The sequence below is a fragment of the Anser brachyrhynchus genome, assembly GCF_964034855.1.
Source record: "Anser brachyrhynchus genome assembly, chromosome: 3".
Lineage (NCBI taxonomy): Eukaryota > Metazoa > Chordata > Aves > Anseriformes > Anatidae > Anser > Anser brachyrhynchus.
Genome location: NC_137696.1, coordinates 104,433,978 through 104,453,517, shown reverse-complemented (window position 1 = coordinate 104,453,517; position 19,540 = coordinate 104,433,978). Strand labels below are relative to the sequence as shown.

Below are 19,540 nucleotides of genomic sequence, written 5' to 3'. Positions count from 1 at the left end.
CTGCTCAGGAATAGAACAGAAGGGGCAGCAACCTGCAACATGGATGGCGGGAGAGAAGAAAGGTGATCAGGTGAAGACAACAGCTTCTGTGAGCACAGCCAGATCTTGGAGTGAACACGTACGTGCCCCAGCCTTAGTTCTTGATTTCTCATCTCTCTAAAATAAAGAGCATGATAGGAAAAAGGATTTTCCTCTGGCAGTTTCTACCTACCCCAATGTAATCTGCGTGCTTCTTCTTTAATGAGGAATTGTAATTTGCCCATGGAGCACTCTAAAAGCTCCCTTCTTTGTTCTAATTCACTTCCCACTCACTTCTAAAGACACTGGTCTTGATCATGTTGTGACTTCTGTTATGCAGCAGTACCACTCTAATTAGTACTTGGACATATTCCTGTTACTTTGGATGAAGCTGGAGGTATTTTCTCATTTCTATTCTTCAGGGTCTGTTCATGAAAAAGTCACCTTCTGTGATAGACGATGACTTTACAAGTCATAATAACTCAAGTCACAAAAACTTAATTTAACAACTTGCCCTTAACAAGTGATTTGTTGCTTATGAACAATGTAGTCACTTCTTTCATGCTGCTTCCAACTACCAGTCCCAGCTCTGCAGTAAAAACAACATGGAGAACAGGGACCATATAATTACTTTTAAAAAAGGGGTAAAATAAGAGGAGGGTATCTGGATCCTTATGGTCGGGCTTCAGGCAAAGCTGGTATTTTATTACTTATTGCTTTTGCAAAATGCTGCTGAAGATCAAATTTCCTTAGAAATCTGTCATTCTTAGATACTCACAGTATTTTTTTGTCTTTGAGTTTATCCTCTTCTGCAGTGGTAATGATTAATCTCATTCTCTTGGCACACAGTTTTAAATCCAGTGACTTCAGCAGAATGAAACTATAACCCTAGCAAATGGGAATCTATTGCCTTGTCAGAGCAGAGTCTCTTTATACGTGCTGAGGGCTTGAATGCTCAGCAAACTCTCCTAAAATGATTTCATGAGCACACCTGCTATCTACCTGGTACTCGGTTTGATTTCTGGTAGTGTAGGTAAAAGAGGAAATTTAGGTTTCATTTTATAGCAAAAAGTGAACTCACTCCTGCCGAAAAACCTTAAGGGAGCTTTCATTCCCCACAACCATTTCACTCACCCCTTTCTGTTCCTGAGCTGGAAGTATGTTTCCTGGGGGATTTTTTATTTGTCCCTCAGGAAACTTGGAATTGCCTCAAGACCAAATCAGAATGAGAATTATATGTCAGATAAAATCTAGTTTCTGAGGATAACCTATCAGCTGGAGATGCTGCAATAGCAAAGATCCTGCTCCTTGCTGCTGTAAAAACTGTCTCCCTACCGTACAGGTTTTGGCTAATTAATCAGCTTCTTCTGCCTACAATGCGTTCTCTTTTTCTTTTCCAAGCATTTATTTCATTTGGATTCCTTCATATATATGATAAGACTGATGTGGAGGGGGGTTGTTTTTCTTTTTCAAGTAACTGGTGAATAATTACAGACAACCACAGGGTGGTTGGGGTTGGAAAGGTCGTCTGGAAGTCAACTAGTCCAACCCCCCTTCTCAGGCAGGTTGCCAACTAGAGCAGGTTGCCATTGATCAGGGCCACTGACTTCTACAGTTTGTCTGAGTGAGTACAACTCTTTATGCCAATTCACAAAAATAGCAACTTTAGTACAAAGTTCAGTACAGACAGTCACCTTTGTAGTGAAAAAAAAAAATAGCTCTGGTTACAGTGAAGACCTCTAGTATAAATCCTCTGTGTTTTTTTTTTCTTTTTTTTTTCTTTATTAACATAGTTGATTACAAGAAGATTTGCATGGAAAATTTATATAGAAAGACTACAAACTAGTTAAAACAAATATTTATAAAATGGAGATCCTTTCACAAGCACGAGAAAACCAGGCTGACTTCATACACAGTCATGCTGTGCAAATGAAAAGACAGTCTAGTAAAAAGTTTTTCATTGCACTGAGGCCTGCTTCATTTAGATGTCTCCATCAGCTTAGAACTGCAAAACGACAGACTATAGCTAATTTGCTTTATGCTCTCTTTCCAAATACCTAAGTCTTCCAAAATGAAAGGATGTAACAAGCAGTAACAAACATCCATGTCAGATATCCTGTGTGCACCTAGCAAATAGATAAAGCGTTGTGCAGTAGCATAATCATTTTTTGAAGAAAGAAGAATGTGTATGTAACTGTAGCACTGCTCAGTCTTTGGACCACTAAGAACTGGACTTTCCATTGCCTGCCAATTACCAGTGGGGCTATGCTGCAGCCCAATCCTTTGAATGGAAGGAAACACTTACACAAAAATTAATAGATTGCACCCTCATTCCACAAAGAATTATTCATGTTTTTCAGTGTGAGGAATCCCAACAAAATCTTTAAAAAGGTGGGTGAGAATTTTTCTAAGAACTAGGCTTGAAAAGCCGCTTAATGCTTCTGAGTAGCCATCACCAATCACCAGATAAAATTGTTCTGAAAAACAAAGCAAAGGAAACTTGTTTCCTGATATTTCTCTGCCACACATTTCTCTCATACTTCCTTAACATATTACTCTCATCTGTCTTCCATGGTCCTTAACAACTTGCAGACTGATGTACTCCTGTGGCTGGTTCTGCTTTTGTGGCTAACTGTGAAGACTGGTGGACCTGTAGCCAAACAGAATAGAGAACTACTGTTTCATGGTGCAACCTTTCTTTTCATAGGGTGCTAGTTTGGAGTTCTTTTCTGCTGTTTTTTTTTAATGTACCTTTTAAGAACATATTTACTTTGGATGAAACTGGAATTGGTTCAAAATGTACTATGAAAATCTCCTATGGCCTTACGCACAAAGGGTAAGATTACATAAAATCTCATTTCCCTTAAATTTTATCATTTGCTAGTTGTGTGGCTTTTTCCTTTAAATCTTCTTAAAATCTTCTAAAGGCTACTATAATGAGTTATATCTGTATTCTGTCATGGTTTATTTTGGTGGGGTTTTGATTAAGGTTGCAAGAAATGGGAGAGAATAACTTGGCAGAACGTTCTCTACCACATTTCTCTTCCACTTTTTCTCACTCTTGAAATATATTCTTTCCTCTCTGTGGGTAAGACACTCGTAAATGGAAGGCCTAAAATTTTACTTTTCACATTAAACTGTCTGAAGAAGCTACTGTAGTATGCAAGAGTCTAGTGAAACACTGTGAAGGCCAGTCTACATTTTACTGAAAGTGAAAATTCAGGAAGTATGAAATACAAGGAAACGTAAAAAGCCCATACAGGGTCTGACCACGTGCTGATACAAATCATTTCAGTGGTCATGTGCTGGATGATGCCCCCTGTTTCTGTACACCACAGAACTGCTGTAGTACATATAGCAGACCATGATGAAAACTCCAGGGTCATTCAACACTGATAGATTTGTGGCAGAGATCAAATGCTTGACTCTTGACTGCTGGGTATGAACCTAGCTTTGGAGAGGAAGGAGGCATTAAAAAGGTTGTTCATCATCAGAGGCTTAGATAAATTACAAAATGTATGAACAATTAAAAGAGACAGGATTACTGCTGTTCGGGTTAGTATAATTTATTTTTAGGAATACCTGGAGTACATAGTTAGAATCTTCTTATTCTAAAGAAATTTAAATATATTACATATAAAAGGATCTCCATCTTTTTCAAGTCAAGAATAACCTGCCATGAAAGAAGCTCATTCTCCCTGTTTTAAACACCTCTTATGTTTCTCCCAACCATATCTAGCAATCTCTAATTTTAATAAACTTCCTTTTTCTTTTCATTTGTTCTCCATTTTTTGAAGTTAATTGTTGCTTTGCTAAATTTGGATACCTGCCTCATTCTCAAGGATATCAGCTTTATACTGTTGTCATTACTGCACAGCACTGAAAATTGCGAAATACCTGAGTGTCTCCAACTGGATGAAGTTGAAAATAGAAAACAACTCATCACCTTACAAACTCCTTATCACTTACGGGCTATTTATTCAGAGAAGTCACCTAAGCTGTTGGAAACCTAGTCCATGTGGTGGATTTGCTGGCATTTTACTGAAATCCCCAAGAGTAAACTTATTAGATTGGTGACTGAGGCCACAGAAATGTTTGTGGTTTCCACCCATCATTACCAAGCTTTAATTGTAAAGCCCTTGACTTCGTCTCAGATAGTTTCCATAGGAACTGTTTGAAGCTGTGTACAGACACAACTAAAAGATGGTCTGGGGTAGTAATGTGGGATCAGATACTTGGCAGAGACCCGCATCTAAGCCAGCCACTGACTGCTCTGTTTCTAACTTGGCAAACATTATTTTGTTTCCTGGTGAAGCCCCTAGTTTCTACTCAGGTGAGACTATCTGGAGCTAAACAAAACTCCAAAAGGATAAGGATATAGTCCATCAGGCAGATACAGGATTTCTTTTGATTCCTGAAGAGGCAAACGAGGTACCTGCGTGAGAAATGGGAAAGAAGGGCTAGAGATTCTGGATAAACCTGAAACACCAGTTAGATCACACTTCATGACCACAGCTGTGAAGCAAGAACCTAACTACTAATGCAGAATAACTTGTTCCTGTTAACATTGTTAAGACATGTGGATTTGTGAGGGAGGAATAAAAAGGTTCAACTGGAAACCCAAGCTTGTATCATCACATCATGCTAGTTACCTGAAGCCAACCAGAAGCAACCAAGGAACTTGCATCCAGGACTGGACACAGTCAGTATTATTCTTATTTATTATTTGTATGGGAAGTGGTTATAGTGTCATGAGTGATGCTGGGCACTAGCAGGTGAAAATCTTCAGGGAGGAGCAAAAATCTTCAGGGAGGTACTGACTGGCCACGGCTGTCCTTCTCAGAGCTGGGGGGAAGAGAGAGGAAAAATTACATGATGAAATATATGTAAGTAATGATTTAAAAGACATGTTTATGATAAATAGAACATAAAGAGAAGCTTGCAAAATAGAAAGAAAGAAAATTTTGGAGTGAGGTGTGAACTTAAGGAGACGAAGAAGAGGTGAAGCAGCAACACCTTAGGTACTGCAGATTAAATGGAGGACTAAAGGGAGAGAGAAGCTGAGATTTAGAGAAACTCTTGAGAGAAATGATGGGGCCAAGCAGAAGCAAGGTTGAGAGTGTGTCTTTTATCAAAATGGAAATAAATGGGGATTAGAAGGAAAAGGAGTAGGCTATCTTGTCTTGAAAGGAAGTAAAAGAATGAGAAGGAAGGAAAGGCTGAAAGAATAATTGCCCAAAGGTTGTACTTGGTGAGGTTCAAGTAAGCAGTGGACAGGGAATGGCCAGATGTCACAGGGTCAGCAGGGGCAGGGTAAACATCCTGAACCATGTCTACTCACCTAGTAGAGTAGAGCGCTACTCAACAGCGGTTGTATACATCCATCATTTTCATAATGTGTTTATAGGGAGAACAGAAATGGGTGATAATCTTGAGAGGGATTGTGCCAAGAATCTCCAGTTCTTCTACATTGTCTGAATTATCTGGAAAGATGTAAGCAGGCTGAAACGGTTAATTCCAAATCTGGATGCTCAGCAAATATGAATTTTATAAAATTTTGAGACTATCAAGTACTTCATAAAGACTATTATCACTATCTGTTCTGAAGCATAAGGAGTTAAAGTTGATTAACTCGTTTTAAAATGACTGTAAGTAAAATAGAGAAAGAGTGTGCAGAAACTCCTGCTGATCTATAAGTACTGAAGAAAGCAAACCAGCGTGGGCAGATGAATATGTTATGCAATATAAAGACTTTCTGAATCCTTTGCACACATGAAAGCCTTGTAATACAGGTTTTCTGGAAGAAGTTGAGTACGGTTCCTATTAGCTAAGAGGCAAAATGCCTTAAACAAGCACGTTCAAAGTGCTCCTTGGAATAACTGTAGTTTGCATGTAGGAATACTGCATAAGCACTTGTTGGACAAGAATCAGGAGAACTTCGAGTGTATGTGTAAAATATTAACAAAGTGAGATTACACATTTGGTATTGCCACAGAGTTCCTTCAGGCAGGGTGTATGTGGTACAGCTCCCACAGATTTGAATGTAGACAGCAGATTAGCAAGTGGTAAAAGAACAAATTTTGGTTTAAAAAAAGAATACAAGAAGCATGCCACTGAAAATATATGATTATGTGACAGGTCAGCAGAAGTTGTTTGTGTATGTACATACTTGTGTCTGCAAATAGACAGCCTTTTTCTTCAGGAAGAGAGGGCTAAAACCTTTTGAAAAGTCAATGGGGTCTTGACTTTTCAAGTAGTAGTACACTTTTAATCTGCTATGGGGAAGATTGCCAGCTCATGTTTTATTTATACTGATAGGACTTAGTTCTACATATAGTACCACTGACTACAGCTATTTGGTATACTGGAATTTAAAACTAAGAGAACCTAAGGCAGTAACTTTCAAATGCTACTCAGAGAGATTTTTTTTTTCCCCTCTCTGTTCATTCATTAATTCCATTCTCTCAGGGAGCCAGGGTTGAGATTTTTAGACATCACCAAAAACAGTATAGATATGAAGAAATAAAGACTTTGTCCGGGACTCATCTATACTGATCAATAGCACAGCCCGAGTGCTGCCCCAGAAAGACTGGCCAATTTTCAAACATTTCATTCATATTCATGCTGCAGGCTTAAATATGACTGTCAGAGAGCACAAGTCATGTTGAGACTGCAACACACATAGGACAGTCTTCACCACAGATGTAATACCAAATTTTCCTATCCTCATCAGCCAAGTTTTTGTGGTTCTCCTGAAAGCATGGTCTCATTTGAACCATGTATGAAACATGAACAAGAGATTAAAGGTCCCATCTGTTACTTAGTCTAGCCACACTGATATTTCTGCACTATTTTTGATTGGTCACCACCTAAAATATGCTGCACAGCATTCCTGCAGCAGGGCATATATGACTTTTTTACCCAGTGTTCTTTTAAGGGGTTAATGATTATTAAAAATAATATAATAATATAAGGCTCTTGCCATCACTGGTGATGTTGTTCCAGTGGGAACTTAAGGTAGAGCTGCAGGGTTCCCTAGAGCTGGACCCATAGGGAGCTCTGTCCTGGTCCCAGTTCCTGTCTCGTATTTGTCAAGTGTACCTCCAGTCAGAAGAAAGCCTTGTAGCATTGGCTGTATGGTGGGCTCAACAAGAAGCATGAAGCATGCCATCAACAGTTGTGGCAATATGATGGAGGTCACTGGCAAGCTATAAAATGATCAGAGACCCACCTCATCAGGCAGGATTTCTTCTAATATATATTCCTCATATTTTAGAAGGGTATTAAAAAGACGGAGAGCAACTTTTTTGTGTGGGCAGGTAATGATAGGACAAGGGGGAATTACTTTAAACTAAAAGAGGGGAGATTTAGATTAGATGTCAGGAGGAAATTCTTCATTCAGAGGGTGGTGAGGCACTGGAACAGGTTGCCCAGAGAGGTTGTGGATGCCTCAGTGAGAGGGTACTAGTCTGCCTCTGGGAGCAAAAGGACTTGGAAAAGGACATGGAACTGTGGCACTCTGATTTGCAGAATGAAGAAGAAAAAAGTGATAAAACTAAAGACATTGTTAACCACTATCGGATATCTGTATATTAGTAAATACAACAGAGGAGCTACTGATTCATTACTGCATGCAGTATTCAATTATCAGCATGCTGCCTGGAAGAATTTTGGCCTGTGCCAACTTGTACTTCTCTAGACAGCTCCTGGTTTGGGGCTTTGGTCCCATTTTGAGCAGAAGCCTGGTCAAAATGACCTCGGAAGTCAGAATTTCTATGGATGTTTTGGGGGATAGCTCATGCCAAAGTCATATTCAATGGGCAGTTTGGATGTAGCTGCCCTATTTCAAAGTAACAGGCAGCCCCCACATGGACCTTGACCTTCTTTATCTAGTAGTATAGATGTAGCCACTGAGGCAACAAAACATGAATATTGTGCAAAAAATACTGTTCAGCTCTTGACAGCAAGCAAGCAGTACCCTGCCATTGTAAAGAGGCTCCTAGCTACGATGGGGGGATCATCCAGAGTGTATGTGCAGGGCTCCCTGCCTGGAGGTGCTTTTTGCTCCTCCAGCAGTGGCATTCAGAAGATGCCAAGAAAGTCGCCTAAAACCAAGACAGCGCAGACAGTCAGGAAACTGAGCTTTGAACAGGGCATGGTGTAGGATCCACCTCGATTGCCTGTAAAAGGGAGGACTGAACATGACATAAAATGGAAGATGAGACTCATTACAGGAAGAACTACTTTGAAATACTTGAAGTGATCATAATTACCATAATGAGACAGCTATTAAAAAGTTGTCACTAAGTAGGGTTGTAGTATCAGTAGATTGAGAAAGTAACGCTAAACTATTACATCATGGCTAAGACTGGTAGCCCTTAAAAATAGATTTTGCTTGAGAATAGCAAGAAAGGCAGCAGAGAAGAAAAAAAAAATCTGAAAAACAACGTATCTGTGTCCTTATTTTTACAGTATGATCACAGCAACTTACATGTACGTAAAACTCAAATCTCCTGCCTCAACATGTTACAATTTAAAGGAATTCCTTAAAGACAATGATGAGAAAAATAAAGTTAGGGGAAGTCAGAACAGCAGCCCACACTGTGACAGCTCCAGCAACCCACCTAGTTGACCAAGGAAAGCAAGCAGATGTAATCTTTCTGGATTTCAGCAAAGCTTTTGGTACTGTCTCCCACAATATCCTTCTGGACAAAATGTCCAGCATACAGCTAGACAAGTGCATAATATAACGGATGAACAATTGGCTGATGGGTCGGGCTCAAATGGTTATAGTAAATGTGGTTACATCAGGCTGGCAGCCAGTCACTATGGGGGTTCCCCAGGGCTCATTTTTGGAGCCACATCTCTTCAATGTTTTTATAAATGATCTGGACACAGGAGTCAAACGTACACTCAGTAAGTTTGCAGACGACACTAAATTAAGAGGAGCTGTTGACTCTTTTGAGGGTAGAAAAGCCTTGCAGAGAGATATTGACAGACTAGAGGGCCAGGCAATCACAAGCCACATGAAATTTAGCAAGAATAAATGCAGGATTCTGCTCCTGCGATGGGGCAACATTGGCTATATGTACAGACTGGGGAATGAGAGGCTTGACAGCATACCTGAGGAAAGGGATCTGGGGGTTCTGGTTGATATCATGTTGAACATAAGCCAACACTGTGCCCTGGCAGCCAGAACCCTACTGTTCCCTGGGGTGCATCAGGCATGGCATTGCTAGTCAGTTGAGCGAAGTGACTGTCCTTCTCTGCTCTGTGCCAGTGTGCCCTCACCTTGAGTACTGTGTGCAGTTTGGGGCACCACAGTATAAAAAGGACATAAAACTATTAGAGAGTGTACAAAGGAGGGCAACAAAGATGGTGAAGTGTCTAGAGGGCAAGATGTATGAGGAGCAGCTGAGGTCCCTTGGTTTGTTCAGCCCAGAGCAGAGCAGGCTGAGGGGAGGCCTCATGGCGGCCTGCAGCTCCCTCACGAGGGGAGCGGAGGGGCAGGCGCTGAGCTCTGCTCCCTGGGGACAGCGACAGGACCCGAGGGAACGGCATGGAGCTGGGACAGGGGAGGGTCAGGCTGGGTGTTAGAGAAAGGTTCTTCACCAAGATGGTGGTCGGGCACTGGGACAGGCTCCCCAGGGAAGGGTTCACGACACCGAGCTGCTGGAGTTCAAGAAGCGTTTGGACAACGCTCTCAGATATAGGGTTTGATTTTTGTGTGGTCCTATGTGGAGTCAGGAGTTGGACTCAGTGATCCTTGTGGGTCCATCCCAACTCAGGATATCCAGTGATTCTATATCACTTAGTAATGCAACATCTTTCAACAATAGCTCACTCAGCTTTTGCTTGTTCTGCTTTCTCGTCCTTTTTTATGTTACCCAGGACAGGACTGGCATCGGTAGGGGAACAGAGGTAATTAAACAGATATCCACCACCAACTGGAAAGCACTTCCCAGGTGACAGCTCCCCCAGATCTGCTTAGCATCCTTCAGGCTCTATGGCCCTTTTTCCCCATCAGGGTAACCCTGACAGTATCATAGATCTATAGAGCCAAAGAAGGTTAGGAAGGGACCTTAAAGATCCTGCAGTTCCAACTCTCCTGTCATAGGCAGGGATGCCACCCGCTAGATCAGGTTGTGCAGGGCCTCGTCCAACCTGGCCTTGAACACCTCCAGGGATGGGGCATCCACAACCTCTCTGGGCAACCTGTTCCAGTGCCTCACCACCCTCTGAGTGAAGCATTTCCTCGTATTATCTAACCTAAATTTCCCCTCTTTTAGTTTTAAAACCGTTCCCTCTTGTCCTGTCATTGTCTGTCCAAGCAAAAAGTTGCTATCCATCTTCTTTATAAGCCCCATTTAAGTATTGACAAGCTGCAGTAAGGTCACTCCAGAGCCTTCTCTTTTCCAAGCTGTACACCTCCAGCTCTCTAAGCTTTTCTTCACAAAAGAGGTGCTCCAGCCCTGTGATCAGCTTTGTTGCCCTCCTCTGGACCTGTTGTAACAGATTCTCATCTTTCTTGTGCTGGGGGCCCCAGACCTGGATGCAGTACTCCAAGTGGGGCCACAAAGCTTTGCAACAAATTTGCTCTATTTGCAAATTTCCTATTGTGCAAAGATGAATCCTTGTACCTACAAGAGAAACTTGCCAATGCATGTCATTAGGATCTCTGTCATTTGATCATGACTGTGCTCTCTGTACGAAATAACTATTTTAGCTGAAATCTCTTGGCCTTGACTTACTGCTGAGTCTGGGCCTCTTGGGCAGGGATGAGGTTGCTCGTAGTGATGTGGCAGGAATGCTCCAACACGTGACTCACCAAATGACACATAAATAGTGTCTGGGTGTGTGGGCAAGGCTTCCCGAGACTTCAACCAAATCCTGGTGTTCCTTGGGGCTGTCTATAGAGGAGCTCAGAGAAGGGCTACTGGCAGCTTGCAATGCCTCACACCCAGCATGTAGAAGGCAGTAGATTTTGTTTCTGGATTTTTCATATGAACAACCGAGGATGGCTGCTCATGTCTAAACTCTTGAGGTGGCACATAAACAGATTTAACTTTTCAGAAAGCTTGGGGAGTCCATCAGGGACAAAGTTATCACATTAACAATTAAAAATACATGAACAAGAAAAAAAAAACAAAAACAAAAAAAAAACTCCTCCCCAGATATCCCTCTACTTTGGCAGGACCCAGTTTTCCACCACTAACAGCAGTACTGCTTGCCTCTCGGGCTGGAAGCTGAGCACCAGTCAGACTTCAATGACTTTTATTTCCTAGGTGTACTCTTTCACCACAAGCACACCCAGCTTAGGGTTTCACCTGTTCTAGACTAATTTTCCGTGTAAGGGAAGTTGTGGCTTGATTTTTATTTTTCAGTGGAATCATGTGGTCAGCCATGGGACTGAGCTTCCCCTTGGCAAAACCCTCAGCCAGCTCAGTGACTTGTGTAGAATCATAGAAACATTAAGGTTGGAAAAGACTTTCAAGATCATCTGGTCCAACCATCCCCCTACTACCAATGTCACCCACTAAACCATGTCCCTAAGCACCAGGTCCAACCTCTCCTTGAACACCCCCGGGGGCAGTGACTCCACCACCTCTCTGGGCAACCCGTTCCAATGCCTGACTATTCTTTCTGAGAAGAAATGTCTCCTAATCTCCAACCTAAACCTCCCCTGGTGCAACTATAGGCCATTCCCTCTAGTCCTGTCACCGGTTATCTGTGAGAAGAGGCCAACCCCCAGCTCCCCACACCTTCCTTTCAGGCAGTTGTAGAGAGCAATAAGGTCTCCCCTGAGCCTCCTCTTCCCCAGACTAAACAACCCCAGTTCCCTCAGCTGCTCCTCACAGGACTTGTGTTCCAAACTGAAACCCAGACATGGGTTTGCACCACCGATGAGGAAACCTCCGTGTGTGGTTTCCCTGGGCCCTCCCGTGTTGCTCTCAGAACCAGGCAGCCTGAGTCACGGGGATGACAAGATCATTTTTGACAAGTATGGAAAGAATCATGTAGCAGCATTCTGTGACATCCCTTTTATAATTTGCTGTCTTTAATGAAATTGGATAATTACAGGTAAGGGTGCTCGCTGTGGCATCGGTGCTGCTTTTTTTTTTTTTTTTCCAACAGGCATCTAGTAAATACAATTAACTTTTCAGTGGTAGTGAGGAGTCTGTTTCAGTGGGGGAAAAAATGTAAACAAGGCTGTTTTCAAACTTAAAGTGGAAAAAAACAAAACAAAACAAACAAACAAAAAAAACAGTCCTCCTCATGGATCTCCTCTGAGGAAAATCGCGAGGGTGCCTGCTGCTCCTGGAGCCCCTTCTGTGTCAAGACGCCTCGGGGCCCTTGCTGACCGGTTCCCCCCCCCCCCACCGGGTGGCAGTGGTACGGCCGGGCCCTACCCGCGCGGCGCAGCACGGTGCGGTTCGTACCACCGGGCCGGCACGCGGGGGGGGGGGGGGGGGGAGAGGAGGAGGAGGAGGAGGAGGAGGGCGGTGTTGGCGCCTGCGCGCTGGGTGCATGGCGCCGGCGGAGCCGAGGCGGGTGGTGGCGGAGCCGGGCCGGGGGGCCGGGGGGCGTCTCGCCGGCCGCAGGCGGCCCCGGAGCCGGGAAGGGCCGGGCCGCCATCTCGGGCAGCGCTGCCGGCGAGGAGCGGCGGGTGCGAGCGAGGTGTGTGTGCGCCGGGGCCGCCCCTGGGCTCTTAGGGGCGAGGGGAGGGGGTTTGGGGTCGGTGCCGCCGGGCGCTGCCCTGCCCGTGTGGGGCCGAGGGGCTCGGGGCCCCTCAGGGGCTGCATGGGGACGGGGGAGCTGTGGGGGGAGCTGTGGGGGGAGCAGGTCCCTGCAGCGCCCAACACCTGGCCCCGGCCCGTCCCGTGGTGGGGGCGTTTTGTAGGGTGGGGCGAGTGGGGTGCAGCTCGCTGGGGTCTCTGAGCCCCGAAACCTTGCTCCTGCCACGCAGGGGTCTGCGGGTGGTGGTGGGGCTGGTGGTCCTGCTGGTGTCATCTAAATTGTAAGTAACATGAAGTGGCACTCGCATATTTCCCTCTTATCCCCTCCCCACAAGTCCATGATCGTCACCTACGGTGTGTTCAGGAAGTTTCAGCTGACTTGAGGTGCCTACTGCAGGACTGTTCAGTTAATTATGATAATGCTGCTAATAATACACATTAACGTTGCTTGTCTGCATTCCACCTCATCTCGCATTTTTGGAATAGATTTTCTGTTGGAAAGTTGTTTAATCTTTGGAGGCTGATTGCTAAGCCTTGTTTTGAGACATGATCTTGAAAACCCTTTTCTTTGTAAGCGGTGTTATCCCGTGTGAGTTATCCCATATGTTATCCCATGTGACTTATCCCATGTGTTATCCCATGTGACTTATTTCATATGCAGGGATATCTTTTCATATTTTTATGTGCCAGGTGTGTCTGTGAGATTCTGAATCGTGCCCAAAGCTGTAAGAAGTTGTGGAAAATCAGTGAGGGAAAAGCAGAGGAGCAGAAGAATAATGGTTAGTGACAGCCTGTTGCTGTTGAAATGTGAGTTTCGTGAGTAAGAAAACAGGATTTGCTTCTTGTGTTTTCTCTTCCTCTTTCTTGCCTTCCTTCTTTGCCCTCTTCTTCTTTTGCTTCAGTGAATTACTTTGTACTAGTAGAGATTTTCCAGGCCAGTTGTTAATCTTAAAAAGAAAAAAAGTTTGTTTTTTTTTTTTTTCATTTATTTACTTGTCTTTGGGATGACTGTGCCTAATGGCAACAGGACCAAAGTCTTACTGCAATAAAAGTGAGCTTCATGTAGTTCAGGAGCTGTGTATACAGATGACTTATTAAAAAGACTCAGTTTTTTTTCTTCTTCCAGATGGAAAAAGAAGAGTTCATGGTTTCTGGTTTGCATATTAGCAGAGGCTGAATAGGCATAAAGGAGACAATAGTGTGGGTAAGAAGTGTCCAGCCCCCTGCAAGACTTTGATCTATTACAAGGAAAAAAAAAAAAAAAGAAGAAGAAATGAATCCCACAAATGATGATCCAGTGTTTGGGACCATTTTTGACTGGGACTACCTCTTATGGGAAGTTCGTTTGACCTTTTTAGCTGCTGGTTTTTTAATCTACCTGGGAGTATTTCTTCTGTCCCACTGGTTGTCTTCCTGGATAAGTACCACTTATCGTGCCTTGCATGCAAGGGAGAAGGTGTTTTGGAATATGGCAGTCACACGTGGTGTGTTTGGACTTCAGAGCTGTGTTTCTGGCCTATGGGCTTTGCTCATAGATCCCGTTTTTCATGCAGACAAAGTGTATTCACAGCAAAAGTGGAGCTGGTTTAACTGTTTAATAGCTGCTGGATTTTTCTTGCTTGAAAATGTAGCTGTTCACATGTCCAACATTGTTTTTAGAACATTTGATGCATTCTTGGTAGTTCATCACCTACTTGCTTTTGGTGGCTTGGCTGGTCTAGTAATCAATGTAGAATCTGGACATTATCTACCTTTGATGGGAATGTTGCTGGAGATGAGCACTCCCTCAACGTGCATTTCCTGGATGCTTCTAAAGGTAAGAACTTGGTAATTTCCAAATTATGTTTGTAAGAGCTTTTGTGCATCTCACTTCTCCGTAAATAATCTGTGTGGTTTGCCTAGGTAACTTTGCAGCAGGGCTGTTCATTTAACTGATATCCATGTTATTGTGATACCTGTTTTTGTCATGATCACGTTTCTGTAGTCCTCCAGACAGACTTCTGTGTGATGGTGTCCGTGTTTGGGTAGTGGGGTGGTTTGGAGTTGGGGCTTAGGATGATGTATGTGTGGAAAAAATACCATAGCTCTACATGACAAAACACCTTATCTCTATGTGAAAAAATGCCTGAGGGGGTGTGTATGCAAAAGCTGGGTGTTTGCATTAGTTCTAGGGATTCTTTGCTTCCTTATCTTGAAATAACAATCTCACTTCTGCATACTTCCTGTTCTTGTTTTTCTAGGCTGGCTGTGCAAATACCTTTTTTTGGAAGGCCAACCAGTGGGTGATGATCCACCTGTTCCACTGCCGCATGATTCTTACTTACCACATGTGGTGGGTGCTCATTTTCAACTGGAGTTCTGTGATAGAAAATCTGGGACTTCTTCATTTTGTTGTTTCATTCTCTGGATTATTTGCCGTCACACTAATACTTAACCCGTACTGGACATACAAAAAAACTCAGCAGCTCCTCAGCCCAACTGACTGGAACTTTGAAAGTAAAGCGACAGAAAATGGAAAATTAAATGGTGACACACATCAAAAGAAGATGTAACACTGAAACATCTGTTTCCTAGTATGATATTAGCATACAGCAGAAAAAATACACTGCGAAGTAATCTGCCCATGAAGTAGAAGCTTTTGCAAGAAGCTCATTAACGAAGTCATTCCTTGCTGTTAGTATTCTGTAAGCATAAGAAGTATTTAAAATCATTGTCTGTATTTCATATATACATAAGATCTTCAACATCTTAGTGAAGAATTACGCCAGCTGTTTTGTCAGGGTGGACAGTATTTCATGATTTAGCAATTGGTATTTCATGATTTAGCAATGACATGCTCTCTAATGGTATCTTTTGTCCTAATGCCTCTAAGTGGCTTCTAAGTGGCTAGTTAATTTGTCCACTGATCTCTGCTTGAATCAAGTTTAGCTTGATTCCCGTTCCACCTGTGAAGGACATACTGATACTGAAAATCACGTTCAGAAGTTTATTAAGATCAACTGTGGCCCAAATGAGGTATGTGTGGGTACCTAGTTCCTGTGTGCTATTAAATTGTTCCCGGTGGTTGAATTGGTCATGTGGCAGAATGTAGTTATGGCTGGATTTTTATTTTTGTTTTTTTAAGTGCACAGGATGAAAAGGAAGAGGGGGTTGAGTGCTTGCTGTCAAAGTGAGTTGTAGTTTCCAGGTTGCCTTTTGTATGGGAGTTCATATCCACCACAAACATGTATGTAGTAAGGAGTGGGAGTGTCAGTTCGTTATGCTGGTGGTCGAGCTAGGTAATCATGGTGCTCCTTTCCGGACTTGAGATAACAAGAATCAATGAGAAAACCTTTGGCTGTTTAATCCTTGAAAAAATTGCTGGTTGACTGGTGAGATTATCTTCTTTGTGGGTCCCAAATGAGTAGTTGTGCAATTAGTTCCACTAGTACTCCTGTTATAGTTCCTCATATTTTTGGAAAGCCTCTTAGTTATAGAGGATTTTAGAATCTGAGGTGACTCCATTTTGGACGGAAGCCCATACCACCTCTTTTAGAAGTTCTGTTGTTTAGTATTTTTATTGTTAATGTTTTTGTTTTACTTTGAAGAACACTCAAAGTGAGACTAACAGTCCTTTGCACTTTATCTACCACATCTCTAAATCTTTCCTTGACCTAGGGAACAGAGCTGCTTTTTAGATTGGGGCTTAGCAAATTGTGGTGGTTTTTCTCCCGCTGATAACACTCAGTCCTGGATGTAATTTTGGACAGCTGATCAGGGTATAGAGATCACGATAGAAAAGAGTGACACCTAGTGGCAGGAGAGTGACAAATATGCTTAATTACTGCTGCATTGAACTATTGAAACTTTGTCATCTGCTGTGACATTGCTGCTGCACAGGTTTATTTTCTAAAGTAATATGACTGGACAATCCCAGGCTGTGAAGAATTTTAGGTTGAGGCTTTGTCTGCTGATCCGTGGTGAAACATACTGTTTTAAATTAAGGTGGGGGAGGACTTTTTGGTGTAAACAAGCCCATTGAATTAATTTTGGCAGAAATATCTTGGATTTTGTTAGGATGAAGGCAGGGAAACTAGTGTTCAGGTTGATGTGTTCCCTAATTCACTTTGCATGAGCACAGAATTGAAGAGCTGCTCTTGCAGGGGTAGGGTGAGGAATCTTTCTCTGTTAGGTCACAAATTTATATTCAGATCTTGATAGTGATGAAGTGGTGAATATCTGAAATTGCCTGTTCAAAACTAGGCTGAGAGGATCATCGTAATTTTACACAGCAACCGCATCTATTATCTTGCTGATATTCAGTACAGAAAATGTAAATTTTGTGCTATCTTCTTATTTCTGAGCAGGCCAGAATGAGGTCGTAGTGTTTTGGCAGTATGGCCTGCCTGGATGTCATGCTGTAGAAAAAAACAGAGTTCGCTGAAGCTAGAAATTGTGTCCTTCTCCTGAGGGGTTACGTGAGAGAGAGTAATAATGAAAGTGCTTTAGGAGAAAGAAGAGGAATGGATTCCTCAGAAAGAGAACTGAATCACAGGATGGCTGAGGTTGGCAGGACCTCTGGAGGCATCTGCTCCAACCCCTGCTCAAGCAGGGCCACCCAGAGCAAGGGGCCCAGGACCACGTCCAGGTGGCTTTTGAAGATCTCCAGGGAGGAAACTCCACAACCTCTCTGGGCAGCCTGGACTCTCTCCAGTATGCCCATGTCTTTCTTGTACTGGGGAGCCCAAAACTGGAGCCAGCACTCTAGATGCATCTCTCCAGTGCTGAGGAGTGGGGAAGGATCACTTCCCTCAACCTGCTGGCAGCACGCTGCCTAGTGCAGCCAAGAATGCCATCAGCCTTCTTTGCAGCAAGGGCACATTGCTGGCTCACGTTCAACTTGGTGTCCACCAGGGCTCTCAGGACCTTTTCTGCAAAGCTGCTTTCCAGCTGGGCGGTCCCCAGCAAACGTGATCCAAATGCGCATCGTGCAGAATACGAGCCTGGGGAAGGGGGATGCTAAGTCACTAGGCATCAAGGTGATGGTGCACTCTTTGTAGCTCAGAATTTAAAGGATTGGATTCAATAAAGCATGGTAATTACTAAAAGTCCTAGCTACAGAAATGTGAAGAATCCTAACAGAAAATTACCTTCGGAAAAGAAGTAAGTTTGGGCTAAGTGCTCGGTTTTTACAGTGGCTGGCTAAAGGAAGTGAAATTTCTGTGTGCTAAAATAAAACAGTTTGAAAGGTTGGAATTAGTGAACTTGGGGCTGAAAAATAAGGTTAGGTGTGGTCAAGGCAGACAGGTGGATATTAAGTCAGTGACACCAGATTTCTAATGCTTAATATTTGTATTATTAATTGACGTGTTAATAATTAAGTGGACTTTAAATCTTTCATTAAAAGTATTGTGATCAGAATAGGGCAATCTTTTAATATGCATCTTTGTGCAAGTTCTTTCCATGTAATGACCAGCTTATAGTACATCTCTAAAACCTTTTGCATGTTTTACTATGTAATGAATAATACCTAAGAGCGCCTGTTAACCTAACTACTGCTACACCTGCTAGAGCAGGAGAGCTATGCAATAATACAAATGACAGCATTCACTTCATGTTTCTGTTGGTTTGAGGGGTGAAGGGATTTTACATTCCAGCTAGAAATACAACATGACATAGAAATACAGACAACCTTCCTTCTCCATCTTGAAGGGCAGCAGGTGGAGTTATCAGTTCTATTACGCAGAGCCTCTTCTTTTTTTTCTACCGAAGTGTTTTCTTTACTTCCTTTTTCTTCGTTGGCTGCTCCCTTCAGAAGAACCGTTTCTGGTTTATGACTGTGAGTGACTGTTTTACTGCTCTGAAGAAAAGGACTGAAAAAAAATTCTTCGAAGGTTCTGTTTAATTACTCTTATAATTGAGTGCTTCATTTCAACCCAAAAAGGAGTTACAGTTTGTTTATAAATTTTGTTCATATGAAATTAATCCCAGTCCTTCTTGGGGCTCTTTTGTAAGGTCTCATCTGCAGTCTGATGTAGAAAACATTCACTATCAACTTCAGCAGGAACAGGATCAAGTCACAGGGGGTGCCACTGCCATGATTTGGAAACCTTTGGCATAATTTTTTTGGGGTGAATTTTCTGCTTGCCAAGGTAACTGTTAGACACTTCATCCCGCTTTCTTTTTGGGCAGGCTTACCCAAGGAGTGCTGTTTGTGTCACCTTTTTTGGGTGAAGTTTTTTTTGAAAAGATAACCTGTGTTTTGGTTTGTGGTGTTTTTTATTGTTTTTGTTGTTTGTTTGTTTTGGGGGTGTGTCTGTTTTTTTTAAAAATAAAACAGACAAGTGTCTGATCTAAGGCGCCCTGGCCAGACATCTGGTCCTGGCTGTGTTCATACAGCCTCCCTAAATCACAGTTTGTTTTCCTCCGTTTGTGTCATACATCCTATGTATTTTTCCAAAACCTGTTACATTTAGTCTTACCTGGTCATGATCCCGCAGCAGTCACGGTACCACAGCGACGTTTTTGGCTAACAGTTTCCAGCACTTACTGTTGATCTCTTCTTCTGTTAAATACCTAAGTCCAAATCTTTCAGGTTTTTGGCTTTTTTTTTTCCTGATAACACTGATTAAATATTGATGTTGTACAGTTATGAAAGACACCCTTCTTAACCTCAGGGAGATTCCCACTTAAAGTGAATTTAGAAATGTTAATGAATTAATAAATTCAAGTCTGTTCCTTGTACAATGCAACGTTTGTTGAATGCATCTTTACACTGAGTGCATAAATAAAAGTATTTTATTGAA

At 42.6% G+C, this 19,540-nt stretch overlaps 1 protein-coding gene across 7 annotated transcripts; it reads left to right on the top strand.

Moving 5' to 3' along the window:
• Window positions 1-4,701: 4,701 nt before the first annotated feature.
• CLN8 (CLN8 transmembrane ER and ERGIC protein) lies at window positions 4,702-19,540 on the top strand. 7 transcript variants are annotated; one of them, XM_080587765.1, is made up of 4 exons: window positions 4,702-4,720; window positions 13,446-13,562; window positions 13,882-14,571; window positions 14,996-19,540. In XM_080587765.1, the coding sequence occupies exons 3-4, from the start codon at window positions 14,029-14,031 to the stop codon at window positions 15,305-15,307; spliced, it is 855 nt and encodes a 284-aa protein (XP_080443891.1). In that variant the 5' UTR covers window positions 4,702-4,720; window positions 13,446-13,562; window positions 13,882-14,028; the 3' UTR covers window positions 15,308-19,540. The 7 variants fall into 7 exon arrangements, with proteins under 7 accessions (XP_080443891.1, XP_080443892.1, XP_080443890.1 ...); XM_080587766.1 differs by lacking the exon at window positions 4,702-4,720 and adding an exon at window positions 11,768-12,099 and having other exon boundaries at window positions 13,446-13,534; XM_080587764.1 differs by lacking the exon at window positions 4,702-4,720 and adding an exon at window positions 11,768-12,099.